The sequence below is a fragment of the Folsomia candida genome, unplaced genomic scaffold, assembly GCF_002217175.1.
Source record: "Folsomia candida strain VU population unplaced genomic scaffold, ASM221717v1 Fcan01_Sc003, whole genome shotgun sequence".
In the NCBI taxonomy this organism is placed as follows: Eukaryota; Metazoa; Arthropoda; class Collembola; order Entomobryomorpha; family Isotomidae; genus Folsomia; species Folsomia candida.
Genome location: NW_019091195.1, coordinates 11,624,645 through 11,639,978, shown reverse-complemented (window position 1 = coordinate 11,639,978; position 15,334 = coordinate 11,624,645). Strand labels below are relative to the sequence as shown.

At 36.0% G+C, this 15,334-nt stretch overlaps 4 protein-coding genes across 9 annotated transcripts; 1 reads left to right on the top strand and 3 right to left on the bottom strand.

The window, feature by feature from the left end:
• Nucleotides 1-85: 85 nt before the first annotated feature.
• On the bottom strand, nucleotides 86-6,379 carry LOC110846242 (zinc finger MYND domain-containing protein 19). Of its 5 annotated transcripts, none has more exons than XM_022092927.2 (10): nucleotides 5,787-6,379; nucleotides 2,768-3,055; nucleotides 2,584-2,622; nucleotides 2,461-2,491; nucleotides 2,291-2,384; nucleotides 2,120-2,211; nucleotides 1,727-1,962; nucleotides 1,547-1,625; nucleotides 1,376-1,461; nucleotides 86-1,288 (listed from the first exon to the last, which is right to left on the bottom strand). In XM_022092927.2, exons 2-10 carry the CDS (start codon nucleotides 2,843-2,845, stop codon nucleotides 1,142-1,144), a joined length of 882 nt encoding a protein of 293 aa, XP_021948619.1. In that variant the 5' UTR covers nucleotides 2,846-3,055; nucleotides 5,787-6,379; the 3' UTR covers nucleotides 86-1,141. The 5 variants fall into 5 exon arrangements, with proteins under 5 accessions (XP_021948619.1, XP_035705361.1, XP_021948617.1 ...); XM_035849468.1 differs by having other exon boundaries at nucleotides 5,992-6,379; XM_022092925.2 differs by lacking the exon at nucleotides 5,787-6,379 and adding an exon at nucleotides 5,593-5,715.
• Nucleotides 6,380-7,331: 952 nt separating this feature from the next.
• Nucleotides 7,332-9,148, bottom strand: LOC110845424 (casein kinase II subunit beta). The gene is made up of 5 exons (XM_022091824.2): nucleotides 8,857-9,148; nucleotides 8,491-8,661; nucleotides 8,099-8,393; nucleotides 7,812-8,001; nucleotides 7,332-7,705 (listed from the first exon to the last, which is right to left on the bottom strand). Exons 2-5 carry the CDS (start codon nucleotides 8,560-8,562, stop codon nucleotides 7,597-7,599), a joined length of 666 nt encoding a protein of 221 aa, XP_021947516.1. The 5' UTR covers nucleotides 8,563-8,661; nucleotides 8,857-9,148; the 3' UTR covers nucleotides 7,332-7,596.
• A 47-nt stretch (nucleotides 9,149-9,195) lies between these two features.
• On the top strand, nucleotides 9,196-10,462 carry LOC110845426 (peptidyl-prolyl cis-trans isomerase-like 3). Its single transcript, XM_022091826.2, has 5 exons — nucleotides 9,196-9,345; nucleotides 9,590-9,746; nucleotides 9,847-9,926; nucleotides 9,989-10,107; nucleotides 10,192-10,462. The coding sequence occupies exons 1-5, from the start codon at nucleotides 9,343-9,345 to the stop codon at nucleotides 10,322-10,324; spliced, it is 492 nt and encodes a 163-aa protein (XP_021947518.1). The 5' UTR covers nucleotides 9,196-9,342; the 3' UTR covers nucleotides 10,325-10,462.
• LOC110845423 (phytanoyl-CoA dioxygenase domain-containing protein 1) lies at nucleotides 10,036-12,866 on the bottom strand. 2 transcript variants are annotated; one of them, XM_022091823.2, is made up of 6 exons: nucleotides 12,485-12,866; nucleotides 12,270-12,395; nucleotides 11,509-11,785; nucleotides 11,229-11,331; nucleotides 10,953-11,059; nucleotides 10,036-10,675 (listed from the first exon to the last, which is right to left on the bottom strand). In XM_022091823.2, exons 1-6 carry the CDS (start codon nucleotides 12,515-12,517, stop codon nucleotides 10,491-10,493), a joined length of 831 nt encoding a protein of 276 aa, XP_021947515.1. In that variant the 5' UTR covers nucleotides 12,518-12,866; the 3' UTR covers nucleotides 10,036-10,490. The 2 variants fall into 2 exon arrangements, with proteins under 2 accessions (XP_021947515.1, XP_021947513.1); XM_022091821.2 differs by having other exon boundaries at nucleotides 11,229-11,379; nucleotides 12,485-12,843.
• Nucleotides 12,867-15,334: the final 2,468 nt, after the last annotated feature.

Here is a 15,334-nt window from a genome sequence, read left to right as displayed (position 1 = left end):
GTTATGCATAATAAATGCTTGCATTTGTTTATTTTAAATGCCATATTTGAAAGAATTGAAATCTCAGAGTAATAAACAAAAGGTGTAAAGGAAAATGTTAACAAATTGAGCAAAGCCTGCTAGATTTATTTTCAGAAAATGCATGTATACACAAACTTTCAAGACTATAATTGACCATCACTGTTGGTGTTCGTTACTTATGTGGTGGTGAGGACAGTTAAATAAATTCCAAGTGGCACACGCCCTGTTTCCAGCTAATTATAGTTAATCATATAAATTAATAGTCTTTCATAAAGTGTGGTAACAATTTAAATGCAAACAAATCGCTCAGAAAGAATTCAGTGTTATTTTGCTTGAAAACTTTTATACAGTTTTTTATTCCAAATAATCCCTACTTCCAACTTAATTTCGAGGAGTAAAAACACTCTAGCCTATCTTAAAAGATAAAATCTCACTAATAAAGTTTAGCTTGTAATAATTTTATAATACCTACAGTTAATGTAATAATTGTAATGAAGTATAATAATAATGTACTTATTTATGATACGCCGGTTAGAATGTTGCATAGTTTACTTGTTGTCGTTCTTTTGTCCTATTCGCCGTGTAAATGCGAACAAATTATTTAAAAGCAAGCGTCAATGACACAAAAATAGGCATACAAATAATGAATCGCAGGAGTTATATTAATTTGTGTCACGCAAATATGTATATTATTTTGATACTCTTTCATGTTCTCCTACGATGGACGAGGTAGACTTGCTCTTAATAAAATAACAAAACAGATGAGGTTTTGAGATCGAACATTAATCACATTACAAAAAAGGTTTGCCCTAATAAATAATTTCAACAATTTTTCTGTCTTGTAAAAATTGTATGAAAATACAAATGACCATACAAATAACTATAAATAACGTATTAGCGTACTTCAAACTACATTATTAAGAAATTATTAAGTACTTCTAAAAAAACTCGACATTTAATTTTTATGGTAAAGCGGATTGTTATTTTTTTCGGAGGTGGCTTTATCCACTACACCCTTTAGACAAAGGTTTTAATTGAGATACAAATACTGACTACAAAATTAATGCCAGTATATAAAGCATACGGCTAGTTATAATATATACGCTATATTTTACGCTCGTCATCGATCGGCGTCTCCTCTTTGAGACTCTTTCCTCTTTGATCTCAAACTTCTTCCGGAGGACGATCCACGTCGAACTTCGCTACAATGATCTCGATGAATTGACCAGTCATCTTTTTGACACATTCGAGAACAGTATCGAGCTCCCTAATGGTAAAACATTGCAATATATTTGGGATAGTTCAAAGATCATTCCATTTGTTTAAATAAATGCTGCAATTTTAACTTAATTACCTGGCATCGACCACACATTGCAAATTCTCTTGGTTCTGTCTCTATTGCATTGCAGGGAGCATAATGGCACTCGAAAAAATAAAAACCTAAAAACGAGAGAAAAAATAGCAACTATATAGATTCTTTTAAATCTGGTCAGGTATGTTGTTGAATTTCTTTCTAATTACTTACCTGGCGAATCTCTCGATATTAATTCTCCTTCGGTTGTGTAATATGCCCTACTGCACGGTGCACTGCCTGCGTTTTTCTGCTATTCGAAATACAAAATAAACACGGTGTTAGTCAATTTATTTTTCAGCTATTGTCTAATAACTTTGGGGGAAATATTAAGTATTTATGGACAATAAATACCTCGTCAGTCTCATTTGAGAGTAGCTGGGTTATTGCCTTCCAGTAAAGTGAGTTTTCCCCCCGACGCCTTTCACTCTTGTCCTCCCGACGGCTCTCATTGTTCTCATTGTCGCTCAACATTTCTTCATCTTCATTCTCCTGTCTCCGACTCCTCCTACGTCGCTCCCAAGAGTGACTCTCTAAACATCTGCTCTGCAAAATTTTGTCCTGTTCTAGTCGTGATATCCATTTTGGAACTAGCATTGAATAGTTATGTAGGTTAGATATTGAACGATTATATATAAATTTAGTTGACCAGGTATAGAATGCAACATGTTAAGTGACTTGTCCTTAGTAGATCGTCCAAACCAATTATGATGCATTTTACCCAAGCCAAGCACAATAGTAACTTACCAATGCATAAATTATCCATCCTATTGTCCATCGTTATTCCATTAAGGTGTCGAACTTCAAAACCGTAGTCTATTCGTCCATGACGATTTTCCCTGGAGCAGGAGGAATATAGAGAAAGAAAGATGAAATTAAATTCGTTTAATCCATGCACGCTAATATCGTGTGTTTTACCATAATATATTTTGCAGAGGAAGAGGGTCTGAACCAGTAGCCTTCGGATGACCCATCGCTAGTACTTTTAACCCATCCCCATTTCTGTCGATTTCTAATGTCATATGGATAAAGAAGGTTGGGTCAAAGTGATATAAATTTAAACATGATAATCCCATGCATTTCCTTACCCAATCGAGCGTCGAATTTGTAATTATGTATCTGTAATTGTATTTAACAATGGCTTTTAATGTGGTTTCCCACTACTCGAGGAAAACTGACTTAACACTCATTATCATCAAAACTTTACTTACGTGTTGAATATCAACTTCGTCTATTAGTGCATATTTCGTCTGTAAATTCAGGCACAACAATGAGTTTGAATTTTTATATATGACGCTTTGTCTTTTTATTTTTGGATCCAAGCGATTATTCGCCAATCCAAAAACAATTCTACATGGTAATATCAGCGTTTAATGTTATGCATAATGTACAAACCTTTCCTACTGCAGTTCCCAATTTGACAATTCCCAACCTGACCGTTTTCTGGTCGTCCACAGCTTCGAGTAATTTCATTCTGAATTACGTCTTTGATTGTTTTTTAATTGTAACGATAAACCAACGAATTGTAGCTGATCAGGTCAAAAATACGGTAGATGTATCAATGATTATTCCACGAACTCTGGATCCTCTCCTTGGCTCTGCGTCTTTCCTACTGACGTTGTTCTTCAGAACAAAATTCTTCACTGGTTAATAATCTCGGACAATCTTGTCATGATAATCTCTCTGTAATTTACAACAAAAACCAAAATACATGGTAAATCACCAACTCACAAGAAGGTAGCGTTGCTGATACATTTGCATCTCAAGTTTCAATGAGAAAGACCACAGTACGATACATGCATCAATTGAGGAATAATATTCATATCGATGCATACCATCGCCTACTTATTTAACCACCACCACTACGTACTTATGCATACAGTATACCTGCCATAATCAGATAAAGATAAGCCATCATCGAGAAATGGAAATATGTCATCCATAACAAATCGTCAGATTATTAGATATGCATTATGTATATATCTACAGTTCTTCACCAAATTCTATGTAAAGTATATACGCTCAAACAAGAAATCAATGTATGTGTTAGTAACAAAAATTTCTAAGCCAGAATAAGACTAAGACACACATTTATCTCTGTCCACAGAAGGTATGTTCTTTCATTCATCGGATTCATCCCAATTAAACCCAAAAAATAATAAATTTAAGGAAAACATATTTGTTGAGACAAACTCTCGGGTCTGTAAAACGCATGTGTTTTTGTTCTATTTCTTCATCCCTCGCCGGCGGTAAATAAATATGACAGCGGAATAATGCACGATAACACCAAAGTTGAATAACAGTATAATAAAACAATTTTCTAGGTCAGCAGCAATAAAGGAAGAACATACATCCTTATGCACTCCCACTCGGCCCAGAGAACAAAATGATTCTTTCTGATCAAATGAACCATTGATGTAATTAGCAACTCATTATATAAGTCCTAGCGTGGTTTCTCAATACGACCCGTGGGGATATATAGGTTGCATTAAATGACATTGTGCGAATCCGGCATATGTACTGAATTTCCCAAGTGAAATTCGACACTGCACGAAATTTGTTGGGGCAATGAGAACAAGATCATAATTTGCAAAAATTTTCTCAAGCTCGGACCTGCAAAACTTATGGCAAGCCGTGCTACTCATCAACCTTCCTACCACTGCAACTATTATTATATTATACAACAGTTACTTCAGTTCAATTCTCTCGTCTCTCTCAGGAGTGCGAGAAGAGAGACGGTTTGCTTGAACTGGGCGAAATAACGGAACTCGGGGAGTTGGTTGGAGGAGTCGCCAAGCATCAGAAAAATAGAATGCAAAATAAGTGCAAGCACAAAAATGGCAAGCACAGTACATATATGTGTGTATAAATGTATATGCAGCTTTTGCAGAATACTAGTAGGAGAACATACAGCAACCAGAGGAGAGTTCCACGAACTTGCTTTAAAAACATTTGCACAGCGCAGCACCAACAATGATAAAATAACGAGTAATATGTACATATCTAATACTATCATAATGATAATATATTGCTCGCAGAGCTGCACTATCGTCAAACTACATATACATGAATGCAGTGCAAATGCAATGCGACTTAATTTTAAAGCCACGTTAGTTAACTAACGCACATCCCACACGTAATAACAACAAAGGGTTTTGACGAGATTGAGAAAGCTGAACTAACACTGCACGTCAGGTTTTAATGAAGAAACATCCTTGTCCCGTTTTGTTTAAACTCTTTAATTCGTCGTTCTCCTTTTTGCACATTTTCTGAAAACGGAAAGGGAATCCTTTAGGTTTGATGAGAGATATCTCTCAACAAGTGTGCTCTGTCAAGACACTAGGAGCAAAATAGAATAATGTGGGATAAAATGTAGGCAAGTAATAATATAACCGTCCATATATGACGCCAAATCAAACTTGCAAGAATGTATTTACAAAACCAAGCAAATAAAAATAACCCTGTATTTGCCTTTTTTAGCGTTTTCTACTTTTATCTATTAAACGGACAAATTGAGATTCATATATTCGTATCATAATTGCATGCATATTAATAAATAAATATATATAATTGTATGTATTTCTGCACTACGCATTAAAATGGAATTAAAATGAATTATAATTGAAGAATATTATGTAAAATAATTATGTATGAATTATATTCCTATTAAGTGGCAGGTCCTAAGTCTAATCGTGTAAAATAATTTGCGATCTGGTCTATTGGATTTGTGCCCAATCCCAATTGTATGCAAGTACGAAAGCACAAACATTTAAATACTCACCAAAACTCACGATGATGAATTATTACAAAATTTCCACACGCTATAGATTTTATTGGGTTCAAATAGAGTAATAATACACTTTCATCTTTCAGGAATGGTGTTTCAATCTGTAAAAACCAAATTGACTAAGTGTGTGACTACTCTGAGATATGCACTCACCACACACCGTTAACTTATTTTATAGTGTAAAACTTTGCGAAATGTCACTTTGTTCTTGGTCACCACAACTTGTTCCTCTTCTATTAATGCCAGACAGCAGACTTAGCAAAAAAAAATATGATTACTCTCTCAGATTTCCAAATCCGTCAACTTTAACTAATGTTGATAAGTTTGGATTTCTTCTCCGTATAATACGGACCGTATTCTAAATATGGATGATGGGCATGGTTTTATTCTGAGGAGTTGAAAAAATGGATCCTTAGCCTATTTATTAACCAACCTTGTTGCTTTCCTTCTTTCTTTTGTTGTATCGTTGCTTATGTGTGATATGGTCAGTGCTCAACAGGGTTTTACGAAATATTTATATATCGCTTGTATCTCCTCTGGCTTGCCAGACCTTCCAAATCCCAACAACAGCCCTCCTTTATAAATGTGTATGTTTTATTGTGATTATGCTATTTTGCGTTATTTTACTTGCTTATTGCAGTGATGTGATGTACTCCTGTTTCTTCTTTATCCACACCGTCGTCAGAGTTGTGTTGTACAAGCTCCTCAAAATCGTTTTTAAATCACCAGCACATTACAAGGGAACTAGTACAAGTTGTACTGTACAACGCATACGTGCAATGTAAAAATTTGTGGCTATTGCAAAGGTGTAGTTTTTTAAGTCGCTCCCCACCTTTCAGTCCCACCAGCACAGCTGCCACGGTTGTTGTCTGTGTGTAGTCCAAGTGCCTTCCTTTTAGTCTCGACTTCAGTTCAGCAGAGGTAGAGGTATTAATTCGTAAGAAGTACAATAAACGCCTCAGTAGCGAGGAATCACCCGCACGTTGGTATATTAGCGCACAAAATGACTATATGCACTTGAAGTGAGTCGCTTGCCTTGCTCTTGTTATTAGTTGTGGTAAAAAGAGGGACTTTTTGCATTCAGAGTTAAGCCAGAGAGAACAATGATATGTTGTTACTTGTGTATATGGTGTGAGGCTGCTGCTGCTGCCTCAACTGAAACTTGGTAAATCCAAGTGGGAGAATTTACGAGAGGGAAAAGTATACGAAGGAGGAATTGCCATATATGAGAGATCTTGTATAAGTATTTCTCTTCCATGAGGAATTGCCAAACTAAAGTGCGAGAGAGAGAGCATCAACCACTTCTCAATGCTGAACTGAACCACCGGTCATTCACACACACTCCCAAACCCAACCAACCTTGGTACCTAACCATACTCGTGCCAGCCAGTAAATAGGAAACCCACCATTCTTTCTTTCTCTCTCTCTCTCTCTCCTTTCTCCTCACCCACAAATTGCACCGAATTTCTCAACCTCCTCCTAGATTGTGCATACTTCTGCCCTTCCTGCTCTCTCTCCAGCGAGCGAGCGAGATCAAACGCTGCTTCTGCCTCGATTTCCCCTTGCCTGACTTTTACTTACTGGGTACCATATAGTTGATGTAGTGACAGAGAGACTGAGAGAACCCGATTCCGGGTAGAACAACAACCAATGCATTATGTACAAGGACTAATGCGACGCGAGGCTTCCTACTTCCCAGAGTACGTTGACGTGGATGGGTGGTATTATATGCCAAGCAGTTCTGGGAAGAAAGTCGACGGAGAAAGTACGTCAGCACGAAACAAAATCACTCGATGAAGGGGATTCGCTCAAAACGTGTTTCACCTTGAAAGAAAGGTAATTACGATTGAGAGAAGCCTTTCTACAGACACGAGGCTAAAGGAACTTTTTTATATATTTAAGAAAAAGTATGATTCAATCCAGAGAATGTACACAAGATGAAAGTGACTTGGCTTGGAAATCATTTTTGTAATGAAAAACATGTTTGCATGTATGCATAGTTATTTTCATACATACATATACATACGTATGGGACTACGCATTATGCATTGTATCAATTGTATGTATGATTTTTTCTGATTGTCTTAAAATGTTTAGCTTGTCAACGTCATTTATAATTATGAAAATCATGAATTGATGATGCAAGATAAGCTAAAATTATAAATTATAACATAATTTATAAATTAGAGTAGACTTTAATAATCTGATCATTATAATTCAGCCATTCAACCGGACAAAAGTTGATTGGGGTGAGAGGTGGTGGTGGTCATGCAAATACCAACTGCATTTAGCCGGAAAATAACTTTACACAATTGCGAAAAATATAGAAGGTACTGTTGTAGATAAAACTGAAAGCTGTTCTTCATATATATATATATATATTCCTATTATTTCTTGTTCTTGATGAAATTGGATAATAAAGTTACACTATGCGAGGTTAACGCTTTCCGCCATTATAATTCATTCGCATTGTTGGAGCCTTAAAATTCGATGCCGCTTGATGCTGGAGTTGATAAGCCAACGGGTGTATTTTAAATCCATATAACCTGTCATGATACATACATTAGTTTATAATAATAGCTAAAATGAGTGATGTAGTCTTCTTGTTTCATTTTAAAATCGAAACAAGACCTGTAAATGTATACAACTAACCGTGGAACAAATTGGTTCGTAGGACGCTTTGGACGATATTCGGGGTGAACCATGAACAGCATATGGGGGAACCCAGTTCCAAAATAGGCTCCATCAGTATGATGATGTCGCGAAGATTTTGGAGTGTAAACGTCCATGCACTTTGGACAATACAGCTTAACCATAGCCTCGCCAGGCACATCGGATAGCCCTTTTAACCAAAAAATCAACCCATTTACCACTATGCTATTAGCCGATCGGATGTTGGGTCCCATCGCTCTCATACATATTGCCGAAATTTCTCTTACCAATGGGCAACATAGCTTGATTTTCACAATACACGCGAGGACAGTGGCCAAAGTCGCCAGATTGATATTTCTCAATCATCTGGGCGATCCCTCGGTTGGTAAGAATGTAGCGAGCGTGAATCAGTCCGTATAGAAGTTCCGCAGCCTGCTCTATGAGATCTGATTGGTTTGGGTTGTCCTCTATTTCATCGTCCGCTTCAAGATCTAAAATCATGTCCAATGCTTGACGATAATGGGGAACTTGCTCATTAAGTCCTGTCAGATTAAACTTGTCTTGAATATAGTCTTCGTCCACCTATTTAAATTTCATCCACACATTAGTGTTCGATGAGTTATGTAACACCAAAGTGCAAAGGCATTTTTACAATTTAATTAATGTCGTTATTTAGTACCTCGCAGAAGAATTCATTCCCACGTAGTCCGCAAAACCAACTGATCCAAGAGACTTCCTCCGAGCTGCTCATTTTCCGTTTGACGGTTATTGTAACTCTAGCCGGATCAAGCTCTGACAAAGAATTTAACGTATGCTTTCTCCAATTATACCGAGAATATTCTCACCAAACCTGTAACAATCAATATGATTTACATTTAGCGACTATTTACATAAGCAACCCCCATTTTCTAAAAAAACGTATGTGTTATGTAATTTATATAGTAAAAATATCAGTTGACCAAATCCCTTTCTCTTTGAATTATATAATATTTCAAATAATATCTATAATAATTCTGAACGCTCCTCCAACCAATTTGTGGCTCACCATTAAAATTGTGCCTGACTTAACGGATTTCAACGATGACTCCTGATCTGCCGATGATTAATAGTAATTAATACAAATGGTTGGAGTAAACGGGAATTAGGGCAGGACCTCGATGGGTTTCTCCAAAAGGCGGTGAGTAAGTCGGGGTTATTGCTGCGGGGGGAGCGTTGCTGGGGCGGGGTGAAGAAGTCGAGGGTGGGAGGCAAGAAGTGTTCGAGACCGCAGAGAGACGGTGGGAGCCAGCCAGAATGAATAATACTTGGATTTTATTTATTCGAGACGGTGAGGAGAGATTTGGCTGGATGAGAGTGAGATGGAGAGAGAGGTGGATGCTGCCACAAGCGACTGGTGGCCACGGCACCAACCACCAAGCCGCCAACAACGCTCAATGTCCACTTTCACCCTCGCTCACTCGACAACTTCAACCAGCTTTCTCCCCACTTCACACAGACTGCTTTCTCCAGCCGGCTGCCGGAAGGAAGCATCATGGTACGATTTCTGATAAGAATTTATCAACGGATATTCTGGCATTGAAAGTTAACATTGTATGGTCTTTATGGTTTTGCGCATTGTTGAGAAAATTAAGCAGGATATTGATAAAAATTACGAGTTAATAATATGCTTGACTTTCTCCAGTAGTGTTTGCCGTTACGTTACACTATTAGGTTCAATTATATATAATAATTTCATAATTATTGATTAATATATGTTTTTGCATAATATGGTGTTTTAGTCCGTGACATTGAAGACAGACGTTGGCGATATTAAGATCGAGTTGCATTGTGAGCTTGTACCGAAGACATGTGAAAATTTTTTGGCCCTATGTGCCAGTGGATATTACGATGGATGCATCTTTCATCGAAATATGAAAGGCTTTATGGTTCAGACGGGTGAGCAGTAATAATAATGATTATCATGCATACATTTTATGTTACCTGCGTTCACGCATCATTCAATTATAATTGTTAATCGTATTAACTGGTATGGTAGGAGATCCAACCGGAAACGGAAAAGGAGGAAATTCTATTTGGGGCAAGAAATTTCCAGATGAGTTTAAAGAAGAGCTCAAGGTAAGAAATACTAAGTGGCTTAATGTATTGAAAATGATAAAAGAAAGATAACTTTACTCTAGCACGCAGCAAGAGGAGTTGTCAGTATGGCAAACAGTGGACCTAATTCTAATGGATCACAATTTTTTATTTCATACGATGCGCAACCACATTTAGATCTCAAGTACACAATTTTTGGCAGGTTAATATATTTACACTGCATATTTACAATATTACTAAGTACTATATAGTGAACATTGTTGTATGTTATTTTAATTTATTTCAGAGTAATTGATGGAATGGATGCCTTGGACGAATTAGAAAAATTACCTGTAAATCCTAAAAATTACAAACCCTTAACAGATACTAGACTATTGTCTGTAGTAATTCACGCTAACCCTTTAGCCACAGCATCTTAAAGTGACGCATATGTCTGAATTTATTTATAGTCCAGTCAGACTGATTTTATATTTTTAGTAGCTATTTTGTATAACATATAAAGATCTTAAATAAGTCACATAATTGAACTAAGATTAAAGAAAATGCCATCCAATCAATGTAATTTCTGTACTACTACATATTTTGTTATGCCTGCACATCAACATCGTTAAGCTTTTCAAAAGTATTGGCTGACGTGGGTTGCAACCAGTTTTCTGACGAATAACTAACAGATCCATCGATTACATGGAAAGTATAAGCCATTCTCGGTTGATCCGATGTGTTGGGCTCACTTTGATGAATCACGAGACCGTCAATAACAACCAAATCACCTACAGAAATTAGATCAGCAAAGAAAATTATGTGATTATAGTTTATTCATTCCACAAAAAATGTACGGTCGATGACTCGTACATTTCTGGGTAGTGAAGCCAATGTCCCGTTTATAAAGAACATCAGCATCTTCTCTTGCACATCAAAGATAACGGAAAATATTCAGTATGAAATGCCTCCACACAAGAACACTGCTTATGTCGAACTACTGGGTGAATGGTCTGTTTCAGCAAGAAGAGCTTGGAATGGAATAAATTAAAAAGTTGTTGGTCCCACCTGGTTTACAAGTTGCAGGTACCAAGGTGCCACTTGGGAGCTTGGGCACTGGTTCCCCTGTATGGACAAACAAGGTCTCTGAACTTTTATCCTGATTGCGAATGAACCTGACGAGAGGGGACAAAAAATATATAGTGACATTAGTGAGTACAATAAGTTCATATTTCGAAATCATGTTCATGACGCATATGCGATAGTTGAGCAGTCCTTGCTTCTGCACTTGTTTTTTGCTCACGGATTTCCCAATGCATAACGAGGACAAGAAAACATATTCACCTTTGGTACACTTTCTTCGCTTTGTGCGATCCAGCAAAGAAATGCAAACATCCGTTAAGTTTGGTAGCCTCATCTAGAGCAATCCAAAATCCTACAAGAGTACCTGGAGTGGGGTCAGTGTACAGATAAGTTGCATCTTGATGCGGTATCACTACAATGTTGGTATTCAGATTTGTCACAAAAGTCACAAAGAAAACAGGTCATATCACTACTATTAATGACTTATTTAAGTGGTAGGTAAGTCCCGTTTTTAATGGGACACATAAGGAAACAAGCTTACCTACACCTCCCACTTTTGGATGTTTGAATATGACCATGCTCTGGTTGATGGTGGCTTCCTTAATGCTCGTCAGCCTCTTTAACACCTCTTTCACTTTGGAGCTAAAAGTGATGCGTCGAAACGTGGGGTGGAAGGTGTGGAGTGCGTGGCCTACTTTGTTCAGCCCGTCTTCGGCTTTCTCCACCCTCAGACAACCAGCCTTGTCAATGGCTCCTTCCTCATAAAATCCACGAATCTTGTCCCCACTCTCTGCAAAATATGTGTCCCGCGACTGGTTCTATACAACAGTTTAGATAGCCATTAAAATTAACAGATATTGACCTGTTAGTTGCGCCATAGTCAAGGCATATGCACACACGTTTTTTAAGGTGAAAAAGCACTTCATAACCACATAAAGCATCCGATATGCACTGAACACCCGTTTCTGGTAATTATGTAATCATAGAACAACTTTATTCTTTGCATAGAAATTATCGTCCCGAGCAAAACTCGTATTAGTAGAGAATAACATGAAACCAACTAATTTGTGAAGTAGAAAATGAAGAGTGAAAATAAAATAAATGAAAATAAATTCTCAAACGAAAGGGTTAAGCGAGAGAGGTGACATTGAGATTTTTACAAATTTGATTGATAGATCGAAATAATAGCCTGTATAATAAGTTTGGCAAGCACAAACTATGCAAAAGTTGAGAAGAAAGGAAGACGAACTGGATGGAATGAGCAGCTCATGCCAAACGCATAATTACTTTTTATGAACTCACCCTGAAAATAGAAATCTGAGAATCTTTGCAATAGTCTGAAACAACTTCATTAGTCGCTGCTTTCAAATCGGCAACTTCGGACGGTGATAAAAATCCTGGAATCACTGCAAATCCGTCTTCGATAAACTAATTAAAATGTTGTCAGTTTATCAGCCAACACACCAACAGTGCAATGTACATAGTTACATACATACATATAAGACACATGTATTTACCTGACGTACAACTTTTTCGCTCACCAAATCCATAATTCACGAGAATAAAGATCACGAAAGAGCGTCCGGGTTCTCTGCACTATGCAAAGTTTTTAAATTGGCCTTCAAGAAATCCAAGAATTTTTTTTACTGCAGATTTTCTAAATGATTGCCGATAAAGTGCTGTTTCTGTAATGCCTACGTGCAATGAGAGTGGTTTTTATTCTGGAGAGATACAATTCTGTACATAATTCTCTTTATTAACCAATCCAAACGAAAGTACCACTCTGAACATGTGATATACATAAATATGTACTAGAAGTGTACTAATCTGTGCATACAAATGCATGGAGAATGGTTTATTTACTAATCTGCGTAGTAATTTAGTTAAACCTGTTATTACGTGATGTCTTATCGGCACTATACATGCATCTACTTACTAAAAAATAAGTAAAGACATATTCGTTATAGAACTGTGTTTGATTTTTTCTAATATTTGATATAATCCAACAGGCGACATCACTGCATGATAGATTTTATCTAGTTTTATGACATTGCATAATAAATACCCCAGTACAAAATTTCTTGTAGGATAATTGAATCCGTGTAAATCTTTCTTCATCACACATACACATCACCCACCATACTTCTTTTGCCGCATGTTATACTGACGTCAAATTCCTTTTGGATCATCATTTTCGTAGTAGTTTATAATTCTTGAATACAAATACATTGTGACATTTACTGCTAGTGCAATTGTCCAATGTAATATTCGTATAAAGCTATTTCAGGGATTTCCTCCACAACGTCACCGTGTTAACAATTCAGCAATTTGACCTTTTAAGTAATTTAATATGCGCTAATGAAACACGTGTTTTGAAAAATATGTATTCCGTATATTTAATGCATGTAAATGACATGTTTCGATTTTTGTAATTGTGTGGAAACCATTGGACAAATACATAAAGACAAAATGACAACGAAGAGATTGAAATGCAATGGAAATGCAATGGAAATAACCAAGAAATCCTTATCGGTGAAAAGGTTGACGTTAAGAGATATATGTTAATCTACATTTACCGTCAACTTTACCTATGAACAAAACAATAACTCAACTCACAAGGAAATGGAGCATTTCAAATAATTGTATGGAAAATTTGATGTGATACGTTCGTACAGTATTTGTTTTTATGATCAAGATTTATGATAAGACAGCTAGGATTTAAAAATATTTCCTTTTAAACACTGTTAATGTTTCGATTCCTATTGGAAGGAAACATAAACAAGCTGCAGTCCCTTTTGTATGACGTACATAACATGTTTTCGTTGTTTGATAATGATAACAATTTGCAATTGCCTGATGAGATGATGAGTATCGACCAGAAGCTGAGGTCAATTCTGTTTACATACTTGATTTTCACAAATACATATTTGCTGTACGTGCGTATGTAGCGTAAAATTGAGTTCGATAAATTACTTGCTCGCCTCATGGCCATGTACATAATTTATGTAGTTTAAGTAATTTTGCTTCCATAAATTTGAAATTCACTTAATTTTGATCATCTCATCCTGTCAAATGCTAATTGTTGTTCATATGTATTAAATATCCGCAGGTTATGTTCCACACGTGCATTGGTACTCTAGAACAAATTATACACTACAATATGTATATATTTATGTATATGCCTCTCATTAATTTTTGCACCTTGTGTTCATGCATCATAGGTTTTCATATACTCAAAATTAATGATTAAATGCATAATGATGAGAAATATCATAAATTTGAATTGCTACAACGTTTCCTGAAATAATTTGTTTCAAAACTTTCTTTCATAAGAAATAAATAAAGGTTCTTATTTACAAACTCATATTACTAATACTTAAATTTATGAATATATTCTTTGATAAACAATGGAATCTATAAAAGGTGAGAAAGTAACAGTTGTGGAATTTTTCTTGCCATTTCGTATGAATTTCATGGTTATATGTAATCAGGCCGAAATTTCTTATTATGATAGTTCTCATGGAGGAGCTATTTATTTATTTTTGTATATATTTATATATGTAAGTAGTACTTTGATATATGTACGTTTTTCATTCAAATCTTTGAAAATCTGCAATTATTAGTAAATGCCATTTTACCAAGATCGTGAAGAAAGGTCGACGCACTTAGGAATAGATTAGTTTGAAAGCATAAGGAAAAAATATTGTTAAATTTTATGCCGGGATATTCTTAATGCTTAATCTTAATTTTGATTAATTACGTACTTTGTACGCACAAAATGAAGATTTTATAAGTGTTTTAATTTTTCTTACAAGTAAAAAGTATTGAGAGCATGCTAAAAACAAATGATCGTTAATCAACCGAAGGTCTCAAATATCTCTGAAAGAGGCAAATAAATAACTGACCTCTGCGTACGTATGTAGATATCTATATCACAAATCTCAGTTCGTTGTTAATTCATCTACTTTGTAGGCTATAGCATATATGTATCCCTTTAAAAAAACAAGAGGAGGAAACCGTGAGAAAATATTCGAAACATAATTTACAAGAGGAAATAGTTTCGTAAATTCATTCTCCTCTCAACAATGACTCACCAGCGAGTTTACCTTGGCTAATGATTGGCAGATAAATTTCTCACCTATACATTTATTTTTTAAACTTGTTCCGTTTATAATCCGTTTTGGAACGTATTTATGACTCATATGCAGATCTGCAATTCAATTCAGGAAATTTGTATGAAGCATGGAAACACATTGCACACGCAAATGGCGAGTACAGGTCATATTATCCTGAGAATAGAATGGCGTCAAATGTGAATAAAATAAAGGAGCGGATGTCTTGCAACTTTTTTGTTTACAACCCACGTT

Bases quoted from the DNA above. Each gene is read 5' to 3' on its own strand.
- LOC110845423 (XM_022091821.2), bottom strand. From the start codon at position 12,517: ATGGATTTGGTGAGCGAAAAAGTTGTACGTCAG. The intron at 11,380-11,508 runs GTAAGCTTGTTT...CCAACATTGTAG, and splicing joins TCCAAAAGTGGGAGGTGTAG to TGATACCGCATCAAGATGCA. The intron at 10,676-10,952 runs GTGGGACCAACA...TAATTTCTGTAG, and splicing joins ACCTGCAACTTGTAAACCAG to GTGATTTGGTTGTTATTGAC.
- LOC110846242 (XM_022092927.2), bottom strand. From the start codon at position 2,845: ATGAAATTACTCGAAGCTGTGGACGACCAGAAAACGGTCAGGTTGGGA. The intron at 2,385-2,460 runs GTAAGGAAATGC...ATATGACATTAG, and splicing joins CAAATTCGACGCTCGATTGG to AAATCGACAGAAATGGGGAT. The intron at 1,963-2,119 runs GTAAGTTACTAT...ATTCAATGCTAG, and splicing joins GATGGATAATTTATGCATTG to TTCCAAAATGGATATCACGA.
- LOC110845426 (XM_022091826.2), top strand. The intron at 9,927-9,988 runs GTAAGAAATACT...ACTTTACTCTAG, and splicing joins AGTTTAAAGAAGAGCTCAAG to CACGCAGCAAGAGGAGTTGT. The intron at 10,108-10,191 runs GTTAATATATTT...AATTTATTTCAG, and splicing joins AAGTACACAATTTTTGGCAG to AGTAATTGATGGAATGGATG.
- LOC110845424 (XM_022091824.2), bottom strand. From the start codon at position 8,562: ATGAGCAGCTCGGAGGAAGTCTCTTGGATCAGTTGGTTTTGCGGACTA. The intron at 8,002-8,098 runs GTAAGAGAAATT...TTTGGTTAAAAG, and splicing joins TCAAGCTATGTTGCCCATTG to GGCTATCCGATGTGCCTGGC. The intron at 7,706-7,811 runs GTTAGTTGTATA...GTATCATGACAG, and splicing joins ACGAACCAATTTGTTCCACG to GTTATATGGATTTAAAATAC.